General features: G+C 38.1%; 1 protein-coding gene across 1 annotated transcript in view; it reads right to left on the bottom strand.

Moving 5' to 3' along the window:
* Window positions 1-3,077, bottom strand: part of ctbp2a (C-terminal binding protein 2a) — a 50,503-nt gene extending 47,426 nt beyond the window's left edge. Inside the window, exon 1 of the mRNA XM_014001889.1 lies at window positions 2,927-3,077. Coding sequence (XP_013857343.1) covers window positions 2,927-2,984 — 58 coding nt within the window. The 5' untranslated portion in view covers window positions 2,985-3,077. The remainder of the gene's footprint in view (window positions 1-2,926) is intronic.
* Window positions 3,078-11,855: the final 8,778 nt, after the last annotated feature.

Raw genomic sequence — 11,855 nt, forward strand, 5'->3', positions numbered from 1 at the left:
TAATAATAATGAGAATAATTGTATTTTTACTTGTTTTATCGTGTTATCATCAAATATTAAGAATGCTGATTCAGCATTCACAATGTTTTCCTGTTTTTTTTCCCATGAGGTCATGCAATCTTCAACATTTCAGTCGTATTTTGATGATGCAGCAATTTGCTTATTTTGTCTCCAACAACTAATTTAAATMAAATTTCAGCAGCCATTTAGCATTCGGCAAACGTAGTCTCTCTTCTTTAGACAGTACGTTAACATAAGAACTATTGTGTACTTGTCATACAGAATATAAAGTGCTGTTTTCTTTTAATTCAATTTACCACATGTTCAAATCTGTCCAGTTCGGTAATTACAACAATTTTCTCTCCTCATTGATTATTGATTAAATGTCAAAATATATTTTTTCAAACCCAAGTGTTTTTTTTTTCTTCCAGCGTCTCGAATGTATTTTTTTTATTTGCTTCATCTAAACATAATTTGAGTTTGTTCTGCCTGTGAGTTGCTCAAAAACCACAGTAAATCTCATCAGACAAAAACATTCAGTGTTCCAATGAGATCTACAATCTTGCACCGTGACGACTTTTGATAAGGGCAAACAGTCACCCTACACCATCCATTTCAAATGCGATTCAGACCACAGGCCCGTTGCAGTTAGCCACTCATCACTGAGATGTAATCAATGCACTCTGCTGCGAAACAACTATCGGATTGACACAGTTATCCTCAGACAATAAATGGGAATTAAAGAAGCTGCTCTTGCTGTCTGGCTCCAGTGCAAACCATAACCGCGAAACAATCGCAATCACTCCATAATGCTCTTGTTTTTCTGTCAATACACACGGCATGAACTTTGATTTCTATTTCACGCCTCGTCCCAACAGTGTGTTTATAGATAATAGTGGGTGGCTTTGACATTATGCAGCAGAACACCCCATGCCTCTGGTTTTAAAATCCCCTTTTTATATGGCTGAGTAGATTTATTGCTACTGTGAAAATGGTGTGATTCACCACCCTCTGATCTTTAAACTTCCCTGATGTGAATCACCCTCTTCAACACATTTTTAAGAGCAGCTGTGGTGACTAACTGCGCCAGAGGTAAAAAAAAAAAAAAACAAAAAAAACATGAAATAAAAAAATAAATGCAATCCTTTTCCTTTTTAAAGAAGTGACTTTACTGTTGATAAGAAACATGGACCTGCAGAAAGCGTCAGTGGCAGCACTAACATACTGCTGTGACAACACCCAGTCTTTCCTCTTGCTTTAAAAAAAAAGAAAAGAAAATGTGTTTCCAAGCACAGGAAGGCTTGTGGTTTGGAGAGCTTTAAGATGCCACATGTGGCTCTCATTCCGAGGGTGGAAACAGCAGCATCGCTGCTTCATTTAGGAACCTATAAAGCTGAGTTTCTGAATCTCGGTAGCATTTTCCTCAGAAATGAACAAAAAGGAACATTGTTATGTGATACTCTGAGGCGTGTTYGCGTAAACCTCATCAGTCTTTCCAAGAAGACCGTCTTAGTTCCACTTAGATTGAAATTATTATCCAAATTGCAAATGACTACATGCTGCTTTAGAGTATGTCATGTGACTCACTTAGAGATAAAAAAAACCTCACAGTAACAACAGTTTTTGTAAGTCTATAGCTTTGATTCTCACAACAATCCCTAAATGTAACAAAAAGGCATTTGAGTGTGTTAAAATATGATACTAAAACACTCGCAAAATGCTAGATACAAATTCAAAAATTGTCAGTTAGTTCACCAATCACCTTGTCAGTTAATGACTTAATCAATAATGGGAGAGCTTGTAAAGATACAGGAGCAAAGTTTGTAAAATAATAATTAAAAACCCTTCTGGTTAATTATTTAATACAGTAAATATTTATTGGAATCACTTCTCTAGTGCACAGACTCTGGTTTCAAAAATTCAACACGGAAGTTCCTATAAACATTAAATGGTAAATGGCCTGAACTTATACAGCATTGTATCAAGTCCAATGACTCCAAAGTGCTTTGCATTAAAAATAAAATATAATCTTCAAAATCTCTATTTTTATGTAGTATTTTTTCCTGACAAGCCAAGACAATCAAACACAAAATCAACCAAGACAAAAAAAAAAGCACAAAACAACATCACAGACATGTAGTATCTATGGTTAACTCCAAAATGATTACCGGTAATTCTACTATAACGAAAGGCAGCAAATCTTACAGTTTTATTGGTACAAATTCCAATAAAATGCATTCTAATTGAGTGACTACTTCGAATTATAAATACTAGAAGCAGGATATTACATGAGTTTGAAAGCGCACATCTATTTAGTCTTTTAGCGTCTCTTGTTGATGGTTGATATGAGGCAAAAATAATGAGAAACAAGAGGAAAACGGAGCAGCAACAGAGCCTATTTGAAACACATACATATGTAAATGTGCACACGCACACAAATCAATCCCACAACCCACTCTAATCCAATCTAAGAGCTCAAAGGAAATTTTCACTTTATTACAAACTCCTTTCTTCATCTCTTCTGCAATCTAAAAAAACATTCCAACTCAAGACTTYTTTGACTATCAGCCAGCCTTCTTTTACCCTCCAACAGATGCACAAACACAAACACACAACATTTTTTGCTCTGCTGACATTCTTAAAAGATGAAGATTGAAGCCTCAGCTGGTCCCAGGGCTCCCTCCGACACGCACRAACACACTCATACAAGCAATCCCTCTGGCTTTTTACTGAGTTTGTAGCRGCATGGCTCAAAAGGCTTTTTGGAGACCTCTTTTAGTAGTAAATGGAAAAAAAGAGGAGAATCTCTTGCATATCCTCAAAAATATACAAACATGCAGCAACCAAAATCATCARTTTCCAAATGCAAAGAGAGTATTTCAAATGAACATTTAAAGGAGAACAAAGAGGAAACGGTGGCGCTCACCCTCACAGATTCTGTCCAGTCGCTGCCGTTTCACTTTATGTTTGTCAACCAGGGACATCCTTCCACRGCTTCAAATGTTTTCTCCTCTCTGTTTTGTTTGTCCACTTTTACTGTCCAGTTCTCCAGAAGCGGGCCRGTAGATGCTCTCTACCTAAAAATGTGAGAAAGCAGAAACGCAGATTATTCCCTGAAACGAGTCAAACTCATTGGAGCGTTTATGGTTTTTAGTTTGCTACAGTTTTTACTTTCTTTTTTTTGTGAGGAAAGCATGTCTGAAATGTCTTTCAGAAATGCTCCCCATSGATGCAGCAGAGTTATTATAAAACTAATTTACATCTGCCATGCCCCGGGGGTGTCATGATATAAATATACAGTGACTTAAAACACCATATAACAGAAGGTGGAAGATAATTCTGAATTATGCAAAGCAAAACATCAGTTACAGTACATGAAAAATGTATGACGCACCAATTAAGWATGCAGGAATGTGTGCAATAGCCAATGAAAGTCASTWGTTACACAATTGGATCCTTTTCTGCGAAAATGTTCTGTTCCTGTCCCCCCTTTAAGGAAGGAGTGAAGTTTGATAGAAGCTGATTGTTCCTTATTGACTGTGCAGAATTATTAATCCGTYACCTCAAACAAACTCTCCACTAGAGGGAGCCTCATCTCGGAGAGCTCCATTTATCTAAATCAAATAAAAATAAATAAGATGTTCTGGAACTAAACGCTCCCTGAATCAATCAGAAAAAAAAAACAACAAACGCAGAAATAAAATCGGTTTGAGATTTTGGAATTTTACAAGTTGTTATTTTCAAAGACTGACCACTCCAATGAACAATCGACCAATCAGTTCCTGCTGAGACTTGAGGACCACTGCATTATTCTGTTTAGTCACTCTTGTTGGGAGAGATGAAGCAGACAAAGACGGAGAGTTTGGCGCAAGAATGCACGCGCGCACACCAAGACAAAAAAACTGGCGAGCAGAAAATGTGGGATTACACGCACATGAAAAAAGGGCATCGAGTCACAGAGTGGAATGTGGGTCAGTTAGTCAGCAGACGGGGAGGAGGGTTGTATCAGCAGAATAAAAGACATAAAAGGGGAGGGTGGTGGTGGCTGGTGATGGGAGTGAGAGGAAAGTACTAGAAAAACATCATCTAACAGGATGAGTACAGTGTGACACCATCCTCCTACGTTTTTGACTGCAGGTCTGTCAACATTTTTGCATTTCTAACCTTTGTTTCATTTCACATTCGTCCTTAGGCTCATTTTCCTCAGATGATTCACTTTCACATCGGCTCTAAATTGATTGTTTTTATGTTGATACCATATTTGCTTTGTAAATACCTTGTTTCAGTAGGGGAGGGGGTGCGTGCATGGCTGAGCGATGAATTGATGTTTTATTTTGTCATGGACATCTGTAAAGCGTGATGATGTGGACAGTGCACTGCAGCCACACTGACCTAAAAAAAAAACACCCAACAACTGTAGCTGCTAATTCTGACCATCTTTCTTCGACCCAAACACTTTTCAGCTTCAAGCTCCTCCGCCACTTGCCTCCTCCACAAGGTATGCCTTCCTGCCAAAGAGCTAAAGACCCACATGTGGGAGTCAGAAGCAACTGAGCAAAGGGGGGCGGGGAGGGAGCAGGAAACAAGTTACTGGAAAGCGAGGGAGTCGCTCCGACTGGTCTATGAATAGAATGGAGGAGATGCATGGGGTCGTATCTGGCTACGTGAACAGCAACTGTAGAGGTCACAAGTAAATCTGACCGTTCATTTTCAAGTCATATGAAACATATTTCACTTTACTTTAACTTTTGGTTAAATGCACAAATACTTGCAAAATATGCTATTAAGATCCTGCAAAATAGCTTCAACTAATGCTTGTTGTGTGCAAATTTCAGTATAATGAAATTACAGAAATAAATCTGCTTGTGCAACTTYTCCATCATTTATGGTAATTTGTTTAAAGCAACACAGTTTTTCCTGCTATATTTGTGGCACAGCTTTTCTAGTATTTACAGTATTCCCCAAGTCTGGTCTTCAGTTTCCCTACAGACAGAGGCTGTTAGACCACAGCTAGGTGCAGGCCTGAAAAGAAATTTGCCTGGCAGTGACCAAAAGCAAATTCAAATACATTGTGGATATTTGCTAAAGACAAATTTCTTTAGGCAAAGCTCCCTGACCTTTGAAGACCATGGTCAGAAATTGTATTGGGCACATAACACCCACCAAAATACCACTGTAGAATAAACCCACACAAGTTTCCTGAGGAATCGAGCAGATCACAACAGAAAGTTCAAGACACTGACTTATTATCAAAACTTTTCAGATGTGACCCAAAAATTGGAGGAAGAAATCCAATATAAGAAAAAACCAAAGTAGCTAACTAAGTGGCTGCCAATATAGCAGCGCAAAACACAACCTGCAACACTTAATTGTCCTACTTTATTCCTTAAACCGAGGTTCGTCTTTGGGGCTTCACAATTTTATTTTTTTGTTTTATCGCAAGTTATGCATTGATGGTCTCTAAATCCTGAATGGGTGGTTTGATTTTAAAAAATAGTGTTTTGGAATCAGTGCATAGAGCCTTTTAAGTACAAAGAGGAAAAACGGTTGTAAAATAACAGAAAAATGTATCTACTTTGAGGAAAATAGGTTGGGAATCACTGCCTTAAACCTGTGTCAAACTAAAGGCCAAATGTGGCCTGCCTCATTTTTGTGGCCCAACAAATGTTCAAAGATGTATTAATGTCTTAAAATAAGCGCTTTAAAGCCAGCATTCACCATAAACCACATCTCCCGCAATGCATGTCGAATATTCCACCCGCAGAATGAAGGAATCCCACCACTAGAAGGAGGTGCACAGGGTTCAAAAGTAGCTGTCAGCCAGCAAAATGTGACACATAAAATCTCAATTTTCGTGATATTTCCGGCAGCTACTTTTGTGGTCGCCTGGCTGTAAACGTGCAAGTTGGAACGCCCCATCCAGTGGGAATTCCGTGTTGGAAAGTAGGAGAGTTCAGAATTCAAGGTGGCAGCTACTCACCACAACTCAACAGCAAAACTCTCTTACTTTTGTAATAATACTTCTGTGTTATTATTTCTTGTTATTTATTCAGTCGTACACGCAGTGCTTTTCAGTGTGCTTATACTAGGGGTGTAAGAAAATATCGATACACTGAAATATCGCGATATTTCATTTCCCGATACTGTATCGATATTCTAAAGCCCTGTATCGATTTTTAATTAAGGTTTAAAATTTCAAACTTCTTGCCAACCGTTCATTTTTATGTTGTAGTTCAGCCTCTGACCACTAGTTGGCAGCAGTGGGCCAGCCATTTGGCTCCTCTACCTCTTGAGCGACAGAGAGTAAAGGTAGCATTAGCATTGTAAGTAAACATTAGCTTTTCTTTTTTTTCAGTAAGAGGTTTTTATTAGAATTTTTGGACAAAAAAATCGCTATATATCGCAATATATTGCCTTGCCTACAGTATCGCAATATATCGGGATATATCTTATTGGGACCCCTCTGTTATGATATGTATCGTATCRCCAAATTCTTGCCAATGCACACCCCTAGCTTATATCAAACACTGTTTCTGTGTACAAAATACCACATAGAGCTCAAATATTGTGTGTTAGCTGTGCTCAGCCATAGCAATGAGATGAGGAAAGTGACGTTTTGTGTTTCGTCAAAGGCCACTTACAAACATATTGCTCAAGAGGCTTGGTGAAAATGAGTYGACACCCCTGCCTTAAACAGTTCGGGATACTTTTGACCATTAAAATAAAGCTTAATTTTTTTACACCATTACTACAAACCCAAGAAAAACAAACCACAAAAATTTTAAATAACAACTTGCACAACGGTGGCAATATAATGAAACAGGACTCAAGTGAAGGAGATTCACTTCTCTTTGATAAAGGAATGGGGAAAAAAAGGGAAATTAACTCCGCTAAGTGGGTTGAAAAGTCAACGTCAACTTAAAACGAAGCTYTCAGCCAGATGAGAGCCAGAGAGGAAGTACAGTTCTGCTGCAGCCTTTACACCGTCGCTGCTCGACTGTTGCTCAAATAAGTGCTGTTATGTAACGTAACAATAGGGGGACTGACCTGAGAGAAAATACATACTCTGAGCTGAGGAGAAAAGCGGAGGAAATGTCACACACACATTAAAAAACAACAACTCCTGGGACGGGGTGGAGAAGACCAACTCTGTCCAACACGGTCAGTTGTACCGTAGTAAAGAAATCATGTCGTCTCCTGACAAGTCTTTAGATGTTCCCAGATCGTGACTGAAGAAAACAGCTGAGTGATGTGGGGACTGACGCAATCCTCACTGTGTTCTTGGTAATAAAGATGGTTTTGAGTATTAAAGATGCAGGGATTGTGTAGCTGACACTTTTAACAGGCTGCAAATCTTCTTTTTTTTAGAAACACTCAATGCAGCGTTGGACTTTTCCTGCAGTGTGTTGAACCCACAGCTTAGTATGAAATTCTAATAAAGCCARTTTCCCTTTGTGTGCAATGCTTGACACACACAAACAGATGCGTGTCAWGCAGAAAACCCTGCTGTTCCTGCACTGCATTTTCACTGCTGTTAGAGGCACTTAGTACATGGTTGAAGCTCATTTGGCAGCAATGTGCCAATTTTGTTAAAGGCATCCTTGACAGTCTTGGCACATTTTTCTTCAGAAGTCACTAAGTGCTTCGCCAACCGTCGCGGGGCATTGTTGCCCATGTTGCGTCACTCCGCGAAATTGCAAATTCATGAAGCACTTCTCCATATGACACCTTGTACAGAAAGAAATGTTACAAGCAGAAAGACATTTTCTCGCTTTAGAAAAACAAATCGCTCTTACTTGTGTTTTTCTTTTCTTTTCTTTCTACTCCTTTTGGGAAGAAAAGCACACAGAGAGGCAGCTCAGGAGATCTTGTTGAGATAACAGCATCAAAAACTCAGCAGGAGGGAAGAGAAAGTGAAATGTAGACGGATGATTTTTAATTTTTTTATTTATTTATATTTTTTTGGTTTTCTCACTGAAGCTTGTCTAATGGGAGTCCTCTCCACAGATACAAAAACATGAGGGGTAAATGTGAAAAAAAAAATGAAGCTACGGCTTTGACTCTGCCACGCAAGTGTTTACCTTATGTGAGAGCATTTAATAGAAATGGGAAGTTTGTATCTTTAAAAAAAAAGGGAAGTTTCTCTGTCTTTTATTAGAGCTTTAAATGAAGTGTCAGCTTCTGGACTCATTTAGTAAACTTGGGGATGAACAACAAAACAAAGTGTGATACTTGTAGTCACACACTTGCACAAACCGCAAGAAAATTTGCTGGTCTTAAGATGAGTCTAAYAGCATTAAATAAAGTACTTTTGTACAATACATTATATACAATAATGCAGCGTGCTAGTAAATAAGGTTATCCTATAGTCAACATTTTGAGGAACAATAGTGTTGCAGCTACAATAAGTTATTTCTAAGGAGTCTATGATTTATTTTCCTAAAGGTGCAAGACRGCAGGAAAGAAGAGAGTACAGGGTGGTTTTGGTTTCTCTTCCTTCATTTATCTGATGGTTGGTGGGGGGGGGGGGGGTCTGTGCTCCACATAAAGCTGTCACTCTGCCTGCTGATTTACACCTTCTTCCCTCCCTGCCAGGCTCTTCTTCCTATCCTGACTAAATACACCCGCCTTTTTCTGCCCCTCCATCATCATCATCACAATCCCTAASTGTGTCCACGGGCTTCTTCCATTTGTCCTGTCTGTATCTGGTACACAGCCATGTATTGTCGTTTTCCATCCCCCCCTTCATTCTCTCTGTCTTTGCTCCTCTCACCCTTAAGAAAAATGAGACTGCAGYGGTGCTAATTGCTGACTTGGGCTATTGCGCAATTTTGTAATAATGTCTACTCATTTCAGTCRCCCAGGAAATGCATAATGGTGATTTTACTGTGCACCGTAGCCTGTTTGCCAAAGCTCAGTGAAGCTTTGAGCACAGCCAAATATCCGCCCTCTTTACAGCGCCTTACATCTAATAAACTAAACGAAAATCTGTCATAAAACCTCCACCGTCGCAAGGAATTGATTCCCTACCTAACAAGATAGGWACGTCGAAGGATTTACTGATTGCATCATTCAAACACAGTGCACGTGAAGGAGGCACAAACAGACATCCACATGATTTAACGTAAACCTGGAAGCTGACAGGTGAAAGGCTGCATCCATGATGGCTTTATTGTGCCAATAAATCTGTCTACTCCACTTTCTTGTTGACAACAAACATGACAGTAACCAAGGCACTCAAACACACAACCAACACCACTCTTCCACGTATGATATTTTGTACGGTTTGGACCAGTGTTTAACCATAAAACACATCAAACTCCCCTGTTGATACCCAAACTAGAGATAGGAGAAATAGCTGTTTAAATGGATCCGGATCTTGAGGAGCTGTTTGTTTCAAAGAGCCGTTCAAAAGAGACTTTGATTTTGAACAAGTTATGTCATCATATGTATCATTACGTCACGTGGGCAGAAACCATGTGTTTCATCAAGTGGAAGCCCATCCCCCTTTCCCCCTGAGCTACCGTACTCCACCGCTCTGCCTGTTTTCCAAGAAAATGCGACGCGGGAGCAACTGTCTCCGAAACAAAATAAAGATACTACGAGGAATATAAAAAATTAAAATTACAAACGGCTCTTTACTGCCCACGACTCGGTTCCTATTGTTCGTTGTAAGGAGCCATTCAAAMGGTTTGGATCGTTCACGAAGGTCACGTWTCTAATCTAAACAAACTTAAAATTGTTCACAGACAACAAGAAGATGCACCAGTTTGAGTGCTAACTCGTAATTTTCTAAACATGCTGAAGAATATGCCAAAATGAAAATGAGTCACCAAAAGGAGGTGACTCACAACCATCTCGACTTTTTGTAAGCATCCCTCAGAACTGAACTAAACAATTTCGACCTAAAATTAATTTCAGCGTTTTATTTGAGCATCTAAGAATCTTTTCTCTCTCCTTTTTGAATCAGGCACAAACCCATTTTATTTCAGATTTATTCAGATACAATCCACCAATTGGCATTGCATGAAAGGAGTTTATTTGTGGTTCAGGTGTCACTTCTCCAGATTCTTGAGTTCTTTTATGGGGGGGAGTGCCTATTACATAAAGTTTACCTTTTATAGACAACATTTAAACTAGATCTAATAATCAAATAGTTTGAAATAACTCATCGTTGCAATGATCCTTATCCTTGCATAATGAAAAGTGACACAACAAAATTATAGCCTGCGCATTCCAGGAAGAAATACATAATATTCACCAAGTTTTATGCCAGAGTCTTAAAATAATCCATCTTATGTTGAGAAATAACATAGAAAATACTTTTCATTGATGTTCTTTCCTTTAAATTAGAGACATTRTAAGACAAATGGCTCTTTGAAGGGATCTGGATTTTGACGAACCGTTTTTTTTTCTTAGAGATGTTCAATAATGGGTAATGTCATCATGTAGCACCTGTCCTCTTTAAAAAAGTGAAGAAGGAGCAGTTTTTAAGGATTAAAGATAAAGACATTACGAGGAGTAGAAACAAACTAAAAAACTAGTAATTTTTTTAACTATCCATACCTTAGTTCCTATCAATGGCTATATGGAGACTTTCAAAAGATCTGGATCATTCTTGAACGTCACATCTCTAATTTAAATCTGACTCGGTGAAACAACTCTTCCAAGTGAGTTAATKTCACATTTTCTCAGTTGCATGTATCAAATCCTATTTAATTTTATGGTTTAATAGTTTCCTGGTTGTGTTTTTTTTCAGACACTGTTCTTTCTGCCCATCTTCCCTTGCAGTTATGCTTACACTTTTTATGCCTTCTTTACAAGCGTAAATTAAATGAATGTTTAACATCACTGAGAAAATTGAGTCTTCACATCCTGCAGTATTGTAAAATGTTTTATGCTTAAACAACTGTTTTAGTGTAATTAGATACACTTGAAAGTTGTTGTTTTTTTGTACTGAGGTTTGCCCGTGTAAATTTTAATTAGTGAACTCGATGATCTCGCTTTCACTGCTAATTAAATATGGAGTACCTGATGCATATGCAGCGACTGTGCAAACAACGAAACTCCAAATTAACTGTAGAAATGAGTTCATAAAGTAAGTGCTTTCATTTACAAATTTCTGTTTGAAGAGGGAAGAAAAAAGCAATGATACAGAAATGTAATCCTCATTGTAGGGTGAGAGTTTGCTGAACCTTTGTTAAGTACACAAAATGTGTAAAGACAAAGACTACAAAAGAAATACAAAATGTGCTTTTCAGGAGGAATGTGCATGGCTGTCCAATTATTTTTATTTAAAGTAGCAGATATTCCAACTACTTAAAGGAAAAATATAGTTTTACAAAAATATTTGTCATGCTTGAGACGCAGCAACTGAAACTTAAACATTTTATTCAATCTTTTTGTGTCTTTATCATCTCAGATAAATGTGGTCAGTCTGACTTAGGTTGATTTTCTCTTTTGAAATGTTAAAACAATATTAATTAGGGGAACATTTACTTGCTGTGTTCATTAGCATAGAGATATGATTACAGCGCATGAGCAGGGAATAAGGTAAAAGATGAGAGAAGGCAGTGAGCTCTGGTATGAACCTCACGTAATTAAAGACCTAGCATTCCTTGATAGAATATCACCCATCACCTTAAATGACAGAAATTGAGACTAACATCAAAACGGCTATAACGCCAAGAAATTACGGCTTTATAGCCGTTTTGGTCAAACCTAGCAAAACAAAAATTTTTATGTAAAATATCATTCACTCAGATTACATCCACAACGACTCTCAATCAAGTTTCAGCTCAGTATGTGTAAAACTGAACAAGTAAAGACATTATATATATATATACACACACACA

This window comes from Austrofundulus limnaeus, unplaced genomic scaffold, assembly GCF_001266775.1.
Source record: "Austrofundulus limnaeus strain Quisiro unplaced genomic scaffold, Austrofundulus_limnaeus-1.0 Scaffold0, whole genome shotgun sequence".
Lineage (NCBI taxonomy): Eukaryota > Metazoa > Chordata > Actinopteri > Cyprinodontiformes > Rivulidae > Austrofundulus > Austrofundulus limnaeus.